The 22,226-nt window shown below is 43.8% G+C and overlaps 1 protein-coding gene and 1 long non-coding RNA gene across 2 annotated transcripts in view; both read left to right on the forward strand.

Annotated features, from left to right (window-relative positions):
- Nucleotides 1–22,226, forward strand: part of LOC116437354 — a 400,531-nt gene that overhangs the window by 154,229 nt on the left and 224,076 nt on the right. The window lies entirely within an intron of this gene.
- Nucleotides 15,340–22,226, forward strand: part of LOC116437352 (ubiquilin-1-like) — a 59,493-nt gene continuing 52,606 nt past the window's right edge. Inside the window, exon 1 of the mRNA XM_032095022.1 lies at nt 15,340–15,498. Coding sequence (XP_031950913.1) covers nt 15,340–15,498 — 159 coding nt within the window. The remainder of the gene's footprint in view (nt 15,499–22,226) is intronic.

A 22,226-nucleotide genomic window follows, 5' to 3' on the forward strand; every position in this document is an offset into this window, starting at 1 on the left:
ACAATTGGAACCATTCAGCCAGGATTTTTTCTACTGCCAGAGGCAGTAGGGAAAAATTTAAGCATTCCAGTTTATGAAGATTTACAAAGACAAAAGCAAAGCTCAGCAGAAAATATCTGAAAATGGAGTGGTAATATAGGAGGCACTCAAAGGTGGAAAAATTATGAGTGGCCACCTGAAAGAATAATAGAATATTTTGGCCCAGCCACCTGGGCTCAAGATGGATCATGGGGATATAGGACCCCCATTTATACGCTAAATAGGATAATAAGACTCCAAGCGGTGGTGGAAATTATTAGCAACAAAACGGCCTCAGCCTTAGAATTAATTACTGAACAGTTATCTCAAACCACTGCAAAGACTTATCAAAACTGTTTAGCCCTTGACTACTTGCTAGCAGAGGAAGGCGGAGTGTGTGGGAAATTTAATTCCTCTGATTGTTGCCTGCAAATAACTGATAACGGTCAAGCTATACTTGATATTGCTACTGACATACGAAAGATTGCTCATGTACCGGTTCAAAAATGGGAAACAATACTAGAAGCTGGTTGGTGGGATAAATTCTTAGGAACCGCATGGTGGAAAAAACTATTTTTTTTCCTCTTGTGTGTGACCACTGGGCTGATATTCCTTCCTTGTTTAATTCCCTGCTTCATTCGGCTAATCACAAGTGCCGTCCAAGGTATGCAGGTAATTACCATGCCTATGGGCTCGGAACAAGCTACTTCTGGAACAACAAAAAGGAAAATGATACTGAAGAAACAAACCAGCACTGGAGACCCCCTTGAAGAAGCCAGGTTAATCTGTAGAAATTTCGAACGTAACAGTGAAGTGTAATTAAAGACTGTAGTTCAAGCCAACATAATTGACAAAAAGAAAAGGGGGTATTGTGATAAATGAGTGAATGATAAATGCTGTCTTTCGCATATATGATTTTAACACTTATAAGTGATGATGTATTATGTAGAAATAGTGTTAAGGTAAAATGAAGTTAAGTAGAAACAAGATTAAGGTAAATTGTAACTTCGAAATTGTTGTAATATGTTAAGAAATGTATTAATAAACACATGGTAATAAACGTCTTTTGAGCTGAGAAACTACAGAGCCAGGAACCAAGACATCTGTCCTGGGTTGCAGTGTATTCTATTACCATCCTCAGGAGCCGTTGAAACCAGGTGGGGCAATGTTTCCTTGCCTCCTCCCCCCAGACTATCTTTCTGTTAATGGCCCATCATTGTCCTGCCGCCTGACTCAGAGATAACTCCCTCCGGACTATCTTCTGTTAATGAGCCTAGTCAACACTTGGCCTCATGACTCATTACCCCATTGTGAGATGCTCCACCCAGAGGGAGGAACCAAGCATCCCAGCGTGGATATAATCTGGGACTCTGACCACCAGAGGCAACGCCTTTCCACTGGATTTCCAGAGGACAGGAGCTACACAGCCACCACTGGACCTTCTGAGGAGGAGCAGACCCTTTGTTTCTACAGGATCACCACTTCGGGAGGACTGCAGGCACCATTCTACCAGACTGCCACCACCACCCTGACTAACGGGGTGCCAGGTTGTATCCTAACTCTGTCAGTTTAACCCAGTGTTATCCTCTTTTATTGTTTTTTTTCTTTCCCCCTCTTTTTATTTCCCTATTAAATTGTTATTCTGACTTGGTGTCTCCCACTAGTTTGTTTTTCAAACTAGCACAACATCTTAGAGAAACAAAGAAGATAAACCGCATGCATCCCAGGAAGACTGTTCTCTCATCAAAACTCACACCTCCCAAGGAAACTGTCAGCTACAAATTAGGCTGGAGACTGGGGAGGCACCGGAGAGAGGGTGCCTGTCTTCAGTTCTGAAGTTATCCAGGGGACCGAGGCGGCGTCGTGCTGGCGGAAGGAGCAGAAATCGGGGGGGGGGGGGCAAGTTGAGTGAAGTGTAAATTACTTTCTTGGCTTAATGAATATGTAACAGTTTAAGAGAGTACTTAAGTCCACAGTAAAATGAATGGAGTGCACTTCTGGCAATATTGCCAAGCGCCCCAGCGCTGTGATATGCCTTTGTTCTACTAATAAATGTTCAATATCATATTGCTAAAAAATTTAGCACTTGAATTCATTTTTTTTCACTACACATACAGCACTTTAAAATACTAAAAAGCAACTAATTTTAGCAAGCAGTAAATGCGCGCGCGCGAAAATCTAGCCGCAACAGGATTCGAGCCCACAGCCTCCCGACGTCCCAACCAACCAACCAACCAGCCAATCAACCTCTCAGCCACTCCTGCGGCTGCTTGGACTACAGTCTCTGTGCTCTTGTGGACTCCACGGAGGGCGTCCCCTATTACCGCAGGCCTGGTTCCTACGGTATATCACCGTGTCCCGCAGCCATAGGGAGGAGGAGGAGGAGAAGATCCAGCAGGCAGGAATTGTGCAGCAAGATTGATTTATTTAATTATTTTACAAACCTTTTATAGACTTTTTTCTTCATAGTCTAATTGGACAAAGGACCAGCCACCCCTTGGGGGTGATTGGCCAAAATCCTAAAACATCCATTATCAAAATATTTTCTACTATACCATAAACAAGACTTTCCAAGGTTGCAGGTGGCTTGGTTGTTTACATTCCCTGCTACCTCTTCTGTGAGAGAGAAAAGTCTCTCACGGACTTAGAAAATAACAAGGAAATCCTCACTAAGAGCATTTTTGTACCTACAATTCCCCCTTTTTGTTTTATAAGATAACGACCCTACTATTAATCCTAAATAGAAATCTACATCAGTTATTAATTCTAAATATGTCCTTAAGGCTTTAACTATCAGACTCCATAACAAGAAATTTAAAATACAGTCTCTGCTTGTGGAAGGACCATCCCAGTCTCTGCTTGTAGAAGGACCATCTGCCTGATGGTTGACATCCTGGTCATCATCAGAAGAGTCATTAGGCTGATGATCTACATTCTGGTCGCCATTTGGATGGTTGGCATTCTGGTCATCATTTGGAGGTGTCCTGTTCTGCCTCTGGTGCCGTAGGTAAGGGCGAACGCATTTTGCAGGTAGCCACCGTATCCCAGTATCTGTGAAAACGCAAGCATACCCACGACCCCAAACGATAAGCTCATGCGGGCCTCCCCACTGGTTAGTGAGTAAATTCCACACCCGGACTTTTGCCCGGGCCAGTTGTGTCTCGCCTGCAGACTGCAATGAGAGAAAATGATTCAGAATAACAGGATTATTTGAATTTTGTGGTACTGTAAGGTGATTAATTGTATACAAAGCTTTTGCTAGTCGGCTCTGTGGGGTTTCTCCCTTTTCTGTCTGTCCAAAACACGCTTCAAGGTACCATGAGTGCATTCGACAATGGCTTGGCCAGTAGGAGAATGTGGGATACCAAAGGTATGGTCTATACCCCATAGGTGTAAAAACTGCCGTGTCTTCTCCGAGGCGTAGGCAGGACCATTATCGGTTTTCACAGAAGCTGGCACGCCCAAGACTGAGAAAGCCAATTTCCAATGGGCAATGACATCACAGCCCTTCTCTCCAGTGTGAGCAGCAGCCCACATAGCCGAGGAGAAAGTGTCAATAGACACGTGCACATATTTCAGCCGACCAAATTCTGGGATGTGAGTTACATCCGTTTGCCAAATCTGCAAGGCTTTTAGCCCTCTGGGGTTTACCCCAGCTGGCAAAGGCGCAGCGAGTCCGTGACAGTCAGCACAAGCGCTGACAATGTTGCGTGCTTGGGTTGGCGTTAAATGAAACGGCTTCTGCAGGGTATGTGCACTTTGATGGAAGAAACCGTGCGATGCCTTGGCTTGTGCAATTTTGTCAGGCTGAGGCCCTACCCACGCAGGGTTGGCCAGCATGTCAGCCCAGGCATTGCCTTCTGTTAGAAACCCTGGTAAATTGGTGCGGCTTTGAATGTGCAGAATGTAATATGGATGCACTCGAGCCTGAATTGCAGACCACAAGGTTTGCAACAGCGAAAAAAGAGCCGCATTGTTCACCTCCTTCAGAAATGAACAATCTAAGCGTTGAGTGATATCTGCTACATAAGCAGAGTCAGTAACCAAATTCAAAGGTTCCTGTGAGAATCATTGAAAAGCCATGGTAACAGCCCTTAATTAAACTAACTGAGCAGAGTCTGACTCGGATTGGTATGTTAATCAACCACCTCAAGGGCAGTGTAGGATACTGTGCGCCCTTACGCACAGTGACCCCTGCTAAAAATTTGTCCCAATCCGTACGCCTCAAGCTGCCAACACATCCCGTCCCCAAAGGTTAAGGGAAGTGGTAGCAACATAAGGCCTAATCGTAGCTGTGTGCCCCTCTGAATCCTTCACCACCACAGGCCGTTCGCTTAAATAGCTCTGTGTGGTTCCTCCTAATCCTGCGATGGCTGATCCCACAGGGGCTAAAGGCCATGAGGGAGGCCACGCAGAGAAGGAGATGATAGTTACATCAGCACCCGTATCAATCAAACCTCGAAGCTGAGTCCGGGGTGGATGGGCGTTCAGCAGGATCAGGGTACATGTCACCTGTGGCCTTTGGTCAGAGATGTCTGCAGTCCAGAAGGCCTGCGGAAGTCCCGTAGATCCACTGCCGTTATCTTCGTGAGTTTGTTCTATCCTGGGGACACAAGACTTAAAAGGCACTAATTTAGCAAGGCAGGTCTTTTCAGGAATAGTTACAGGGGGTTTTTGCGTGGAGACCATAGCGCAAATCTGGCCTTTAAAGTCAGCGTCAATAACTCCTGAGTGCACTAAGATTCCTTGATGAGCAACGTCAGGTTTTCCCACCAGCATCGCACTGGATCCCTGGGCTAAGGGTCCATATGCATCCAAGGGAACCTTATAAATACCGCTAGAGTCTAAGACGACTGCTGCTGCTGTGTGGACGTCAAAACCGTCTGATCCCTGGGTGCTGTCTCTAGGGTGGCTGAGTAGGCCTGTGCCTGTACCTGTGCCACTCTCTGGGGGAGCGACTGCATCGGAGAGCAATTCCCTCTACTTGCACCCCGGCGGAAGTTTCCCGACAAAAGCCGATCATCGGCATGAGTCTGGGATCTACAATAGTCTGAGCAATGCCCTGGCCTGCCACACCTCTTGCACTGGGGGATCGGTGTGTTCTCTTTTTGGCTCGGCTTAGGCCACTTCCGTTTTTTCGCCTGTTTGGGTTGCTTTGGTTCACTATCAGAAGACGTGTGAACAGGCTGCAGGAACGCAGCCAAAGCAGACCTTTTCTGGTTCCCAGATCCCACCTTAGCGCAGGCTTCGACCATGTCTGTTACCTCAGGATCCCCTGGCAAGGCATCTATTATTTTTTTGCACTCTTCATTTGCATTGTCTCTCACTAACTGCCTTAACAACATCTGCCTTAACCCGTCATCCTCAACCTGCTTCTCAAGAGAAGCAGCGACTTTCTCTACAAAAGAGAGGAATGACTCTGATTTGCCTTGAACTATTTCAGTATATCGCTTTCTGGGTGCTGACAACTCTATGGTTTTCAACAGGGCAGCCATGCCGACCTGTTGGGCTTGCTGCAGGACGCTAGAGGACAAGGTACCCTGTAGACTGGGATCAGAGAAGGGACCAGTCCCCATCAAAGCATCCACTCCTGCTGTCTGTCTAGGATCAGCAGCAGGGAGCTGCAAATTTGCTAATGCAGTCTTGCCAGCCAGCTTTCTCCAGGTTTTCTCAAAAACTGTAAATTGTACAGGTTGAAATAGAATTTGACCTAAGTGTCTGATATCAAATGGAGAAAGCAAATCTGTATTTATCACCCTTATTATTTGCATAACCTCAGCAGAACCTAGCCCATATTGTGCCACCTTGGATTGGAGGTCCTGGGCAACTTTCCAAGCAATTACCTCATGCTTGTCATGCTCCCCTGAATCTGGGAGAGCCTTATACACTGGGAAAGCTTGGATCTCTTTTGGGGAACCAGTACCATCCTGAACGTCGGGCACAGCCTGCGGATGGAGTGTAACAGCTCCCCGGTTACCCCCAGAATCCTCAGATCTATTTGGCATTCCAAGGATTTCTAATAACCTCCAGTCACCCTCCCCCAATGCTTGCACCTTAAGAGACTCTAGGAAGCGATTATAATGCGTCGGACGTACAGTTACCGTGCAGTCCGGAAAAGTCCAGGGGCGAGACCGGCGCAGCCTTTTTCTTCGCCGCGCGGCTACAGCCGCCTGACGACCTGGGGCCAGAACCTCATCTGCCTCACTGCCTGACGAGGAATCATCAGGCAAAGGCAACTTTGGGGTGCTGGGAGTAAACAGAAATGTACGGGGGGGTGGGGCACTTTGGCTAAGTTCGCCAGAGCCAGAACAGACAGGACAGACTGCAGCTGGCTGTGCGGCAGTTTTACAGCAGTTTCTTTACGGGAGGCTGTCTCAGCCAGTTCCGACCGCGTCGGTACTGAAGCTGCAGCCGACTCTGGGGCTACAGCTGCGCTCGGCGCCGCGGCCGGCGCCGCAGCCGGCGCCGCGCTCGTCTCTCGCACAGCAGCCGCGTTCGGCGCGGTCGCCGCTTCCGCTGCTGTTTCGCGCTCCCCGGGCGCGCCGGGCGCCGCCGTCTCTGGCCGGCGCTCTGCCGACGTGCCCGGCGCCGCCGCCTCTGCCCGCCGCTCCGCAGCCGCTGCCGCTTCCGGGTTTTCCCGCGGCAGCGCTGTTCCCGGTTTCGCCGCCGGTCGCGCCGTTTGCTGGCTCGGAGCCGTGTCTTCCGCTTCTGGCGGTGGGGGGGGGGGGGGGGGGGGGGGGGCGCGGGCGGCGCGGGCTCGGGCATTCGCCGCTCTAAGAGGCTGAGCAAGTCCTCCATCCTTCGGGATAGGTTTCGTAGCTCTGACAGAAAGGCCAGATGCTGCATTAAAAGGTCCATGGCTCGGTTCTGCGACTGCGCAGAACAGTCCAGCGCCAGGGAGGGCAGCGGACCATTGCCAGGCAGTCCCGGGGGGGGCACGCCCGGCGCTATGCCCGCTAAGAAGCCAGATCCAGGTGCATATGGAACCGAGCTAGGAGCCGCTCTGGGCGTCCAAGTTGCTAAGCCGCTGATCTGCGGCCCTGGATAAGCCGTGGCTGCCGCCCAGCCGAACGGCAAGGCAGGCTGTGCACTCTGCCTCTGCTCTGACCCCCCCGCCTCTGGCGGCGCGGGGTTCCTGGGGGCTGCGGAGTCCTGAGACTGTGCAGGGTGAGCCGGCGCAGGCTCTGCCTGTGGAGCCAGGGGGGTTATTCCGAATCCACCATCACTTGCCCCGGAAGCCCAGTCAGCGGGGCCCCCCTCGGACATTCCTCCATCACTCATCACCGAGATAGGCGATCCAGCCCTGCTATCACAGTCAAGGGCTGTCAGTAGAATAAATAACGACCGCCAGGTTTTCTATAATTCTGACGCTGCCGGCTCCCCTGTCGGGAGCTCGTGTCGGACAGTGCATCCGAGCTCTTGCCACAAGGAAAAGTCCAGGGCAGTATCTCTGTCCATGGAAATCCCTTTTAAAGTAGCCCAGTCTAATAATTCCCGAACTGAGTTTTCAGGAATGGAGGTGCGCAATATGCTAAACACGCCTTTCCAGACCAGTACGACAGCGTCGGTTTGTGAGCTGCTGTTCGCCATTTCTCAGTTCTGTCGGACCTCCCGGTCCCGGGGGGAAGGGGAACAGCGTACCTCTAGAGCAATTCGGCTTGGCTCGCAACAGCAGGACACGTCAGAGAGTGCAAATCACGTCGGGCAGCACCAAATATTACCGCAGGCCTGGTTCCTACGGTATATCACTGTGTCCCGCAGCCATAGGGAGAAGGAGGAGGAGAAGATCCAGCAGGCAGGAATTGTGCAGCAAGATCGATTTATTTAATTATTTTACAAACCTTTTATAGACTTTTTTCTTCATAGTTGTCTTGGGGTGACCTTATGATGTGTATCCCATATCACTGCCTATGCCCAGAAATTAATTATTGGCCTTTCTATGCCTCTGAACTGAGCCTGAGAGGGGGAAGAAAAAACTGAGCAAAACTTTCTCAAAGCAGTTTGAAACTTGTTCAAGGTCACATAAAGATAGCAGGTTTTTTTTTTTCCAGCTGGGGCAGGGGGGGAGCGAGGAAGCACCCGGCTTGCAGCTTTTCCAGTCAGCTTTTGGCCAGTTTTTTTCCAGTTTCTGGCTCTCCGGAGAGAGGCTGAGAGTTGAACTTTTCCTTCTCTGGAATTTCGGATTTTCTCCCTTTTCTACTGGACTGCCTGATTGCTGTAACATCAGAGCACATCGGGAGGACTTTCCACCGGGCACAGAGGGCCTGGCCCTGGGCCATGCCCCAGCTCCGAGGAGACCAAAGGGAGGACTCTAACACTTTCCCAGGTTTTTTCCTTTACAGCGAAAGATTTTACCATTTAACATTATTTTCCTTTCCCGTGTGTTTGTTAAATAAATAGTTTTATCTTCTTCACTTTCCTTCGAGGAAAATTTATTTTTTTCCCGAACCTGGTGGGGGGAGGGGTGGTTGTGCCTTCTCTCAGAGGCATATATATTTCTAAATTTGGCCAAACCGGAACAATAGTCTAATTGGACAAAGGACCAGCCACCCCTTGGGGGTGATTGGCCAAAATCCTAAAACATCCATTATCAAAATATTTTTCTACTATACCATAAACAAGACTTTCCAAGGTTGCAGGTGGCTTGGTTGTTTACATTCCCTGCTACCTCTTCTGTGAGAGAGAAAAGTCTCTCACGGACTTAGAAAATAACAAGGAAATCCTCACTAACAGCATTTTTGTACCTACACGTCCCCTCCTTTCCACAGTTTGCAGGGGAAAAGTTTAAGCTTTCCCCTTTTGTGGGCTTCTCTGTCCCCAACCTTTCCAACCCCCTCGGAGATCTCCTTCCCTAGTGCAAGCACAATATCGGTCCCCTTTTCACTCACCTCTTTCCGTGCTTCTGCCTTTCCGTGCTGGGTCCTAAAGTCCTGGTCACAGTCTTGGATCGTCACTCTGGCCCCTCTCTAATTTGCCGGCAGAGAAAGGGGCAAAGCAAGATGTGTTCCAACCCAAGACTGCGAGTTTCAAGGTCTTTAGGGTCCCTTTGTGGTTGCCAGCAACTGATGCCTTTTCCTGGTCTTAAAATCAAGAGTCATACACGGTTAGAAGGGGAAAAGGGATTTTATCTTGGTATTTATTTTAAGGATCTTTAGGTGCACTATGTCTAGGTCGAATGCACCAAAATGCACACCACAGTGCACAACCCTAAAAGATCTGGTATAACATTATAGGTTTTACTAATTAGCATATCTATCAAAAATTATCCAATGCGAGGCTTGAATGAGCCCCCCTCCCCAAGGAACCTTCCCCTGGATGGTTCTATCTTAGTTTACAGAATGTGTTCTGGAGAGGACCTTGGGGTCTGGGGCACACTAACCCTTACCTATGAAGCTTCTAAAATGTTTCGTCTCCTAGCTTAACAAACAAGTCCAAGAATGTAGGGAAAAAGCACTAAGAATACAGAAGTTGTAAAAAGGCATAACAGGGGTATAAAAGAAAAGGCAAAAATCTTCATGGCATCAGTATAATGCCTGTTGATTAGCAGCAGAAGGAATTCTGTTAAAAGGAGAAAGAAGTAATATTGTAAAAGTGTGTGTTCATCTCCTCATAAAAAGCTTATTCTGTTTTTAACCGCTAAAGAAATAGAGACACACCTTATTTGGGCAATGCTGAATACAATTCTCATTGTTCAACAATTAATCTCAGTCCTCCTTTCCCAGTTCACCACATGGTATATTAGCTAAACAGTTCAGTATAAATTGTGAGGAAATTCTTAATCAGCTGATTTGTTCTCCACTAAGTCACCCTTATTCTTATAAGTTAGTTGTGTATGACTGTTGAGGGGGAGGAATGCTATTTTTCCATATCTTGTTCCTTTTATATTTGTAATAACTGAATGTTCATAAAGAGAAAGCTTATTTTATAGTTGTTGCAGCCTGTTTTGGGGGGGTTGGAGGAGGAAAGATGGGGCAGTACAGGAACACACACACACACTCCCAGTATGCTTTCTTCTGAAAATTTAGCAATTCTCTTGCTATTTTCCCATAATTTGATTCATTTTAGATCATGAGTGTATATAACTTACTGATACAGGTTTTCCACTCTTCCGATTTCCAGTACAAATCTTCAATAGTATTCTGTATTTGCCCTAGTTGCTTTGAAATAAGCTGTAAATCATGTATGTAGCAAAATATGTAGCAAGACTCAGCAAATAAAGATTATAGTTTAAAAAAAAAAATTACCAGAATTACAAGACCAAAGATGAGATGAGGTGACAGAAATTCTGAACGGAGAGAAGGAAGAGAAAGATGCCTATTTACTGAAATAATAATGTGAATAAAACAACAAAAATAAGTAGGACTAATGCTTAGATAGTAGAGTCCAGTTGGAAACTGCCTGTCTACTGCTTAGGATAATCAAACTGATGAATGTTGGGGGGTTTTGGTTTGGTTGTTTTTATTTTTCTTTTTTCCCTCTAAACTTTGAAAGAGTGATTCCATCTAAGAACTAGCAGTCATAGTTCAGAAGCTCAGGGCTCTTTTCCTGTCTAATGCTACTGTTGTTAGCAAAATCGGATTTGTTACTCAGTGTGCAACAAGCCAATAATTACACACTCAAGAGAGACATTGATTATTTATTTCAGAGTTGCGGAAGCCTGGGTGTTCAGTGGTTTTTCACAAATCAAGCACCCCAACTACCAAAACTTTTTCTATTTATACATTTTAGCAAACAAAGGAATTAGTGTTCATTGGCTACAAGTTACATAGTTCTCTTATTAATTAGTATTGTATCTTCTATTCGTTAATGATTGTCATTTCTCATGCTAATTAGTCCACATGCTCAGTCTTTCTCTTCTTTTGAGGCAGTGGGTTTCTTTGGTTGGTGGTCGTGATCTGCCCCTACGAGAATTACCTTTTACCCAGTTGGAGCTGATTTCAGCACAGTTGCTGAGTTGACTTTATTAGTTTCTTCCTTATCTTGGGAGTTCTACCAGATGTCCCATAAATTCTGCATTCTTTGTGTCCACTATCAGTGGGCATCCTTTTTTCCCAAGCTATGTTAACCTTCCCCCCCACATCTGTGATCACTGAAGCATGTCAAGCCCTAAACATTAATTTGTTTTTCTAACACCTGGACATCACTTAGAGCTTGTTGTCTGCTCTCTCTGTTTCATGGATTAAATCTCCCTTCTTGTTGATTATGCTTGAAAGTTACAAAGATCAAACATCAAAGAACATCCTTTTTTAAGAAAGTTTTTACATATTCCACATTTTGCAACGCTACTTTTATGGAGCTATTTAATGCCTTCTAGAGAGTAAAGACAAATTCCACTCAAAGTGAGTTAACAGCATTTAATTTATTGCAATTATTAATGAACTAACAAGGATGTTGCACTCTGGTTCTAGCAAAGCATTATGCCTGTGGTTTGCTATAATAAAGGCAGGGTATTCCCAAAGTGAGCCCCATAACATCAGTAGAAGATAACTCTTGTCTATCCAGTTACACTTCAGCATGCAGCATTTTCAATTTAACCTTGTTACTGTGGGGATTACTGTAACAAGCATATATCAAACCAGGAGTCTCGTGGAAAAGAAGTATATATGGACAGATTCGTGGTAGATGTTTCAGATGTTTATTTCTCCAGCCGCATGGCTGGGGCTCTGCTCAGGAACTCTACAGTCACGGGACCCGAGGGTCCTTGGCCACACAGGGGAACACAAACCAACCAATGGGGAATGAGGCTGGCCAGGGGCAGGGAAACTCCGTGTCTCCCCCTACCAGGGCCCCTCTCCCAGGGCTACATGGCAGGGGGGGAGACCCCAACATAACCTTTTAAATTGACTAAAACAAGAGTCTTAACCTCAACTCAGGCATGTGAAGGGAAACTTAATACACATCTCATGTGGGGTTTTTTTCTTTTTTTTTTCCCTTTGGACATATGAAAGTAGAAGCGTCCTGGTTCCAGCTGGGATAGAATTTATTTCCTTCTCAGTAGCTGGTACAGTGCTGTGTTTTGGATTCAGTATGAGAATAATGCTGATAACATACTGATGTTTTTGTTGTTGCTAAGTGATGCTTACCCTGAGTCAAGAGCTTTTCAGTGTCTCAGGCTCTGCCAGTGGGTGGGTGCACAAGAAGCTGGGAGGGAGCATGGCCAAGACAGCCAATCTGAACTGGCCAAAGGGATATTCCATTCCATAGAATGTCATGCTCAGTATATAAACTGGGGGAGTTACCTGGAAGGAGGGGCTGATCACAGTTTGGGAAGAGGCTGGGTATCAGTCTGCAGGTGGAGAGCAATTATATTGTGCATCACTTGTTTTTTTGGGTTTTATCACTCTCTCCCCTTTATTACTATTATTATATTTTACTTTGTTTCAGTTATTAAACTGTTCTTATCTCAATTCATAAGTTTTAGGATTTTTTCTGGTTCTCCTTTCCATCCCACTGGGGTGGAGGTGGAAGTGAGTGAGTGACCGCATGGTACTTAGTTGCTACTTGGGGTTAAACAAGAATCATAGAATAAGATGAGTTGGAAGGGACCCATCAGGATCATCAAGTCCAACTCCTGGCCCTGCTCAGGACAGCCCAATACTTTTTTCTTTCTTCCCCTGTGCATGAAAAACATGAAAGGTGAATGTATCATCTTCGGGGTTTAATGTTCAGAAATATAAGTAATGTTATGTCTAGTTTATAGCAAAACTTTGGAGATCTTGGTTGTAAGTTTTAATGTAATTATACCACCTGGGACGTTGTCTAAACTCAGAATTGTCTCATTTTAACTTAAGGTATGACTTTAAACTGAATTTAGCTAAACTGGTTCAAAATCTTTTACTGATATTCTCAATTTGGTTCAATTTGGCTTGAGCCAGTATTTTGATCTTGATGCAAAATATTCGCTGGTCACTGCGAGTTCATTTTCAGTTGTGTGTAGCATGTAGGTTTTCAATTTATTTTGGTTTGTGCAGTTATTTTGCAAATTTAAGTGACAACATTTGATGAAATCAATTACCTCTGGAAAAAAATCACAAACTGGAGATGTCTATTCAGAGCTGGGAATTAAGGTGAAATGAAAAATGGTAAGATGCTTGACTTGAAGTAGATTGAAGGCAGAATTTTCTTCTTTTCGGATATGTATTAACAAGAAACAATTAAACAAATTTGAAAATTACATTATTTGGAATTATTAGGAATATAAAGTATTTTAAATTATATGGAAGAATGCTCAGAATTTGACTTTTAATAAATATTTATAGCACCTGGTAAAGTTCACATTAGTGGTCCGACCTGGCTGTTGAAGTCGAGACTTCACTGGAAGGAGATCTGTGCAAGATTTCTCTCTTTTCACCATCAACCCAAACCCCCAGATCTCTTTGTGCAGGACTGCTCTCCCACCTCTCTTCCCCCAATTTGTATGTGTAACCAGGATTACTCCATCCCCATCTATCATAATGATTATAGAAAGAGGAAATAAAAGCACAGGAGGAAGGAAGTGGGTAAAAAATAAAACCAAGAGTAAAGAAATTAAAAATGAAAAGAAGTTCAAAATAAAAACAGCCTATGGAAGAGTAAGAATTCAAAATGCCTTGCTGGATTATTTTCATTTTCTATGCATTGTATATAAGATGTATTCTGAACTATCTCAATTTGAATACACAAACATTGACATGTTTCAGGGTATTTTCTACCTTGACACTTTCAATATAGGCAAATAAACTCCCTTTTTCATTTATCTGTACCAAAATTAAGATTATGAAACCATTAAACCTTCATTTTTGCTTACTCAAGGGCTTTTTATTAATTTGTATTCTTTGTCCCTTGGGTATTCTTAGTAAATAACAGATTATTAATTCTCACATCTGACTTGTAAACATGAAAATTTGTAAATCTTCAATAAGTTAAAGCAGGTAGCATTTGTGCTATTTCAGTACAAACTGTATTCAAAGTAATAATACCATACAGCAGTGTAAAATGATATAGCCAGCATAAGATAGCATATAAACTAAGAGCCATGGATGAGGAACATCTCTTTGTCCTTTGATTTGATTTCTGCTTGAAAGCACTACTTGATTGCAGTGCAAAATGTTATTTCATAATGGCCCTCAATCTACTAGTTAATAGGACAATGCATCACTAGCATGTATCAAAGCGCTCTCCTGGATCAGAATTCAACACTTTGTAGGGTCAAATTATGTGTGGAGGAGGAAACAGCGTGACCAAGGAAAGGCTTAGTGGTTAAATATGCCTGAAATATTTTTTATTGTAACAAATTGAAGCCCTAGGACAGACAAAATTTGGGATAGGCTTTAGCCATTTTGCACTTTAAAACTTTTTCACGGGTTTTTAATTGGTTTAGTAAAAATTTATTGAACCAATTTAAATAATTTATATGAAATTATCCCAGTAGTAGACCAAGCCAACAAAGGATAAGGAAGAAAGGACATTTGACTCTAGAATTCAAAGCCATTCCTATATTTGATATTAAAACAGGGATATGAACGTGGAATTTACTATCTGATGGATAGGAAAATCACTAATGTTTTGGGAAAGGACCTAATTTGGTGATACTAAATTTAAGTATGGGTTAAGGGGGGTGGTGGTGCTGTGGTAATGGGGTTTTTTTTGTGTCTTTTTTTGGTCCGAGTTTGAGGAAAATCTGATTCCCAGCTATGGAATGCTTCCATAGTACTTATAGTTTTAAAGTAGTAAAAGATTTTTATTTGAGATATTAAGTTTTACCCTTAAGCTGATGCTAAACAAGTAACTTACAAGCAAAAGGCAATTTTATGATCTCTCTTTACATAGGTTCATGAGCTGTATGTAATTTTTCTCCCCCTTTTTAACATGTAAGTTATACAGGTCATGATTCGGCTTTGTTACTTCATACAATATAATTTTGCATTATGCTATATGCAAGTAATAGTGTAATTATATGTAGGACATCAACACTTTAATATTCTAAAACTCATAATAACATTTTTAATGTATTTATTTGGATCTTTAGAGTGCTGAAGTCACCTAACTATATCGAAAATAAATTTAAAACTTCCATATGGCAATTTAAGGAACTATTTGTCACTGTCTTTTTTTCAGATTTTAAATCTTCAAACTACCGCCCCTAGCGCGCAAGCGCACTGAAAGCGGACTCACGCCCGGGGAGACAGCTCCCCCTTTCTAGTAACTTCCTCGATTCGGGGCGTCATCAGTGCGCGCCGCGGGTCAGTTGGGTTGTTTCTGTCCGCCGCTTTGAGACTGAGACCGTGGCGCGGAAGACTCGCTTGGAACCTTACGGTTGGAGCGAGTTGGACCCTACCTGCAATGTCGGAGAGTGCGGAGAGCTCCGCGGGCGCCCACAGCTCCTCTGAGTCCTCCGCTCAGGGCTTCGCTGCTGCCCAGCCGCGAATCATCAAAATCACGGTGAAGACTCCCAAGGAGAAGGAAGAGTTCGCTGTGCCCGAGACCAGCAGCATCCAGCAGGTGAGGGGTTGGGGGCGGTAGGTGGGGAGCGCAGCCAGGGGCAAGAGCCTTGGTCTGTGGTTTCCGCCTCCCACACTGGAGGGTGAGGGCCCTTCGCGATGACAAAGCAGCTTCTGCTTGTCGGACCTGTTCTCGGTGCTGTTGGGCGATTATCGGGGCTGGCTGGCCTTGTGGAGGGCCGCTGATAACAGGCTATTGGGAGTGGTGAAGAAACCTTCTGCGTCGTCTCCTCCACGGCTCCTCCCTGTTGCGATGCTGAGAGCCGGCCCGGGAGATAGACATAGCTCGTTTCGTAATTCTGAGTTGCCCTGTTGAGCTGACTCAGTCTGGCAATAGGAGGCTCGCTGGCTAACTAGTACAACTGTAGAAAACATGCAGTCACCTACGTGGCGGTGCTATAGTGCCAATAACTATCTTGATCTAAAATTGGCTTTAGAAACAGCGAGTAGGCTATGGCAATGATCTCTTAATTTTAGAAAAGCCACGTCTTTAGACTGTACAAAACTTCCGCTACAAATAAAGCACAGCTTCTGCCGTGCTTCAGTGTAGTACTGTCTGATAACTCTGAATTGCTAGGGTCTTTGTTATAAGTTTTTATGAAAGTTAGTATCTCATTGTGCCTTTGTTTCAAGAGAGACAGTGGCACCTACTGAATCATTGACACTATTTCCTGCAGCGCTTCAGTTTTTTGGAGGCTTTCCATGGGAGTATTTACCAGGACTTAATTTGTTTAGACTGGGAGGCTACAAATCGTAGGAAAGGTGTGGTCAAAGCATAAGGCAGATATCGATAAAGCCAGTCTCCCCTATTTGTGAAGGATGTAGATATTGCTATGCTAAAATACTTGAAAAGATGAAGGTCCCTGAAGGATATTCAGATCTTACTTCATTTTCTATAAAATTTCTCTGAAACTCAGTATATGCAGCTTGACATCATGTTAGGGGTTTTTTTTGTGCAGTTGGTAACTGCAAGCCTCACAAAAAAAATTGATTACATATGTAAGAGTGCAATTGATGTATTGAAATTGAGCTTTAAATCTTTAGTTGCTGATGAGGCAGAAGATATTTGTTTTCGGGAGGGAAATGCAAAACGTGAGTTAAAAAGCTCTGAGTGATCTTCTAGCCAGTGTGCCACCTAATTTTAAAATTCTTTGTAGTTCCATTTTGGTTTTTTATATAATATGCTGGTTCTAATTTAAGGATCACATTTGACCTGAAAAACAGTTTAATTGCAATAATATTGGGGACTTCATGAATTATAAATAAATTCATTTAAGATGTGAATTCCTAATATATCTAATTTTAACAGCATAATTTCAAATGTGAATCCCAATGGGAGTATCAGGTTTTCCTAGTAGATGGTCATCTTAAAAACTGAAATAGTTATACAAGCTAACAAACCCATAAATTTTTATTGAAAAAACTAATTTTAAAAAAAGTGATTAATAGAACATATTGCTTTAAAATGTCTTCATTGTCTATAGATATCTTAAACTTTAAGTATTGTCTTGGTATCCCTTTGAGCTGATATTAACAGATTAGATATGCAGTTGAATCTTTCTGTGAAGTAAGACTGCTGCTGCCCCTGTGGGTCCGCCATTTGCTTTGATTTCTAGACAAAGTTACAGTTAGCACAAAAAAATATGCAAGGCTGTAGTGTGACTAGTATTGGCTGTTTTGGTTAAATAGTCAAAATAAGTTGCTGTTAATAATAAGCATTATGTAGCATAATAACAATAGATGTGATGTTTCTAGAGCCAGCCCTGAAAATAGATTAGCCTCAAATAAACAAATTGAGCATCTGTTCAGATACATATGGGATCAGCAAGTGGGTTATTCTGTTGGTATAGGCAAGCCAGCAACGTCTGCCCTATTTGGGGGAGGAAGGAAATGTCTAAATTCGTACAACCTAATAGCTTTTAGTTTGCTGTGCATTCCTATAACTAATATTATGACTTAGTGACTTGGTTTTGTTTACAGTCACTTCAGAATAAAGCAAAAAAACCCCCTCTAAGACTTTTAGATAAATATTTTGGGTTATCTAGCCTAAATTTAGGGCTACACAAAGTGTATTTTATGTTGCTCCATTGATGTAAGTCAGCTTTGCAACAGTTCAAATTTGAGGAAGATTTTCCTATGTTAGAAGACTTCAGTAACATAGGGTTTCTTATTGCTGATTCTATGTCCATGACTCTGAGTTCTATCCATCCTAGATGTCTTCCAGGACAGGAGGGCTGGTGTGCTGTTGGCTGGTTGTTGCATCAAGAGCTCATGAGTGATGTATCTGGAACAAACCAAATTCATTGTCCATGGGAGTTATGACATACAGTGGCAGTGCCATTCAGCAACCAATATTATTGATTTACCAAAATATGACTATCGATCTAATATCGATATCCAACTGAGACGGACAAAAACTCTCTAACAGTTTAGAGTTAGAAAGTGCATGTTTTATTTGGCACCAGGCACTGCGTGGGATAGCTCCCTAAGATGCAGGCCCCGATACAAGCAAACATTATACCTTTTATGTCCACATATTATGAATATCCAAAACACAAAATGCATATTCATAGTGTTGACACCTCCCATTCTCCGCTTCGTATGGAACTGAGCTTACATGTCATTAAGCATGTGTAGTGTGTGTTCTGAATTGAGTCGGTGGTCTTGAATTGGGTCAGTGGTCCTAAGGAAGATGAAGTAACTCATCTTCCTCACTTTGACCTTTATGCCTTTCTGAGTTTTAACAATTCTAATTGCTTTAGTGACCTCTAAGTTTCTTCTTGCGTGACTTTTGGATGGGCTCCCACAAAGGGAGGAAATTGGTAATTGTCTTTATTCTATACACCAACTTATCAATGTTTCTGCTCATTATTCTAAGCACAGCTAAACAAACATGCAAATGACAGACCATCAGTTATTTGGTAATCAGTTACTAACATCTAAAACTCTATTTCAGGTCCAGCTCTCCTAACTATTTTGATTAACCCTTACTGGGCCCAAGCCTACAACTGAAATCCCAAGCCTATGACTAAAATCTTTATGTTTCCTCTAAATCTATGTTTCATTCCCCACTTCTCTTTTAAGAGTGCATAAATTCTTTTACTCAATACACAGATTCTTCATTTATCCAAGCCGCACGGTCAGCCTTTTTCTCATTCAAGACAAAACCATACACTTTGGATAGTGATGTCAAGGCTGCTATTCTCCACAGCATCTTCCAATACCAAACAAGCATCACCACGGATAAAATCCAACTTGCGCCTATTAGAATGAGCAACACAATAATGGGATGAATCAAGGCATTGAGTATACCAGTTGTTGTTGGTGACCATCCGAAAAGCACATCCCACCAATGATGAGACAAATGTCTATTGTTATGGTGGGACATGCCATCCTGAGGCAGACGCAACCTTTTCTGGTATACACTAGCCGCATTGTTTGGTTAATTGAATGCACCTCAAAGTGGCAAATGCTTTGGTCTGTGTCCAAACAAATGTCTTTACCTAAAATCCTTCCACATATGTACCCTAACTGTTCCCTTAATGGTTTGCCACTGGCTTTTAATTTCTCGTGCCCACATTCTATGTTCAGAGGGGTATAATACAGTTCAATTCATGGTCTTGTTCTTCTGTATCTTCCCAATCTGGTAATATTTTGGATAGTTTCCAATGGTTATCACCCAGGACCAGCAAGGAGGATTGCTGCAATTTAATTAAGTCGCTCCTTACTGTGGTCAATTTGTTAATCATATGCTTTTGTTGCACACCCCTCTATTTTAAGTCTAAACTTGCTCAAGCATTTGTGACAGCATTCAGGATAAGCTTCATGGGCGGATGGTAAGCCTCATGAAACCTATCTTGCACAAATACATATTTACATCTTCAAACATCCCTTCCTTCCCACAGGCTTGCGTTTGTGACTCTGAGCATTTTGTTCAAAGCCTTCCGAAAGTGAGGATCATATGCCTTCCCTTGGCAACGGTATATTTCAGTCGCGTTAGACTGGTGTGGTACTGCTTTAACTCTTGTTACAATTGTAGGAATAATTAGTAAAGTCCCAACTTTCCACATAATGTCCATCATAACTGAATCCATCAATCGCCTTTTCGGGTCAGCTTCAACTTCAGTTCATTATCGCTTGGTGTTACCTCCCAAACTCTCTCAGGGACCTTCTTCACTCAGGAGTGATGAATCCAGGCCTTCTGCTCTTTGATCTTGGTTGCAGTGAAGGTGGTGGGGAGTACCTGGAATGGTCCTTCCCACTGCGGTTCCAGTCTTTTGCTTCTCTGCAAAAGACTTAACATACACATAATCTCCAAGTTGTACATCATGTACTGGCCCATCTAATTCTCTGCTTTGGGCTCCAGCCACATACTTTTCAATTTCTCTGAGTTGTCTATCTAAGGCCACCATATATCTATGCAGGGTTTCTTCTCCCACCTGAATGGGTGAAGTTCCCTCTTGAACTACATATGGCCTCTCATATAAAATTTTGAATGGACTTAACTTTTTTTTTTTTTTTTTTTTGTTCTGGGTTTTGTTCAAATCCGCACTAATGCTAATGGGAGACAAGGCAAATTTGCTTCTTGTCCCAATCTTATAATTTGTTGCTTAATCAAATGGTTCATCTTTTCTACCTGGCCACTAGACCGAGGGTTATATGGAGTATGTAACTTCCAGTCTATTCCCAGGTGGTGACGGATTTGTTGTACAAATTTTGAAATAAAATGTGGCCCTCTATCTGAGGACATGGTGACTGGAACTCCAAAGTGGGGTATGATCTCTTGCAATAATGCTTTGGTCACCTCTCGAGCTTTCGCTGTTCTAGTGGGAAAGGCTTCTGGCCATCCTGAAAAGGTATCTGTTAGTACCAATAGGTGTCGATACCCCCCTTTTCTGGGTAACTCTGTGAAATCAATTTGCCACTGTTGCCCAGGTCCTCAGCCTTTCCCAATTTGTCCAACTTTAGGTTTTGGAATATTCTTAGGATTAGTTCAGAGGCAAAGACCACACTGGCGAGTTACCTGTATCACTGCACCTTGCAATCTCTTAGCCATAATCCTATCTTTCAAATAATTGTACAAAGCATCCATTCCCCAATGTGTTTTCTCATGTTCTTTCTGCACCAGTGACCACAACAAATAAGGAGGTACTATAAGCTTGTTATCCTTAGTTACAGCCCATCCTTCCTCATTATAACTTGCATTTTCCTTTTTTATAAGTTTCCTATCTTTCCTGTTGTATTCTGGCCTACCTTCAAGGCAAATCTTTCCATCTGGTATTAATGTTGCCTCTACCTTTTCATTGGGTACTTCACCTTTGGCTGCATCTTTTGCCTCTCTGTCCACCAGCATATTTCCTTCTTCCAATTCAGAACTCACCTTTTGATGTGCTTTAATGTGCATAATAGCTACCTTCTCAGGTAACTGAACTGCATCCAGCAACTTTAGTATCTCTGGTGCGTGTTTGATACTCTTCCCTTGTGAGTTTAACAGTCCCCTCTCTTTCCAGATGGCTCCATGTGCATTAACCACCCCAAATGCATACCTTGAGTCTGTGTAAATATTAATCTTCTTCCCTTTTGCCAATTCTAAGGCTCGGGTTAGAGCAATTATTTCAGCCTTTTGTGCAGAGGTGTTCATTGGCAATGGTCCAGACTCTATTACCTCTTGGCTGGTGATAACGGCATACCCAGCATGTCTTTTCCCACTGATGACATAACTGCTTCCATCGGTAAACCAGGCCTCAGCGCCCTCGAGAGGAATGTCCTTCAGATCTGGGTGACTGGAGTAAGTGGCCTCGATGGTCTCCAGGCAGTCATGGATCACCTGTTCTCCCATATTCCCACTGAGGAATGAAGCTGTGTTCACAATGTTAGTCATCACAATTCTGACATCATCTTGTTCTACCAGTATGGCCTGGTACTTCAAGAATCTCTGAGGGGAGAGCCAATGGCCCCCTTTCGCCTCCAGGACTGCAGATACTGTGTGATACACTAGCACAGTCATTTTCTGGCCCAGGGTAAACTTGCGTGCCTCTTGGATGTTTATTGCCACTGCTGCAACGGCTCTGAGGCACCCTGGCCATCCCTTGGCTGCTGCATCCAGCTGTTTGGAAAGGTAGGCTACTGCCCACCGATATGTGCCCAAGTCTTGTGCCAGTATTCCCAAGGCAATCCCTCGCTTTTCGTGGGAAAACAAAAAGAATGGTTTACTCACGTCTGGAAGTCCCAGGGCTGGAGCTGACATGAGGGCCTTCTTCAGTTGGTCGAAAGCCTGTGTTGCTTCCTTTGTCCACGGCAGGCTCTTGTTTCCTTCCGTAATCGATGCATATAAAGGTTTAGCAAGTGACCCATAATCATTAATCCACAGTCTGCACCACTCTGTCATACCTAGAAAACTTCTCAGCTCTTTTGCTGTCTGGGGTTTTGGGATCTGGCATATTGCTTCTTTGCGCTCTTGTCCCAGGGTTCTTTGTCCAGCACTTATTTCATAGCCCAGGTAAATAACTGTTTGCTTTACCATCTGGACCTTCTTTTGGGACACCCGATACCCTTGCAAGCCCAAAAAGTTTAAGAGGCTTACCGTCCAGTTCATGCATGTCTCTTGGGTCTGGGTGGCTACTAGAAGGTCATCCACATACTGAAGCAGTTGCCCTTCTCCCGGTGGGGGTTCCCAGGATTCAAGGTCCTTTGCAAGCTGTTCCCCAAATATAGTAGGGGAGTTCTTGT

The sequence above is a fragment of the Corvus moneduloides genome, chromosome W (assembly GCF_009650955.1).
Source record: "Corvus moneduloides isolate bCorMon1 chromosome W, bCorMon1.pri, whole genome shotgun sequence".
In the NCBI taxonomy this organism is placed as follows: domain Eukaryota; kingdom Metazoa; phylum Chordata; class Aves; order Passeriformes; family Corvidae; genus Corvus; species Corvus moneduloides.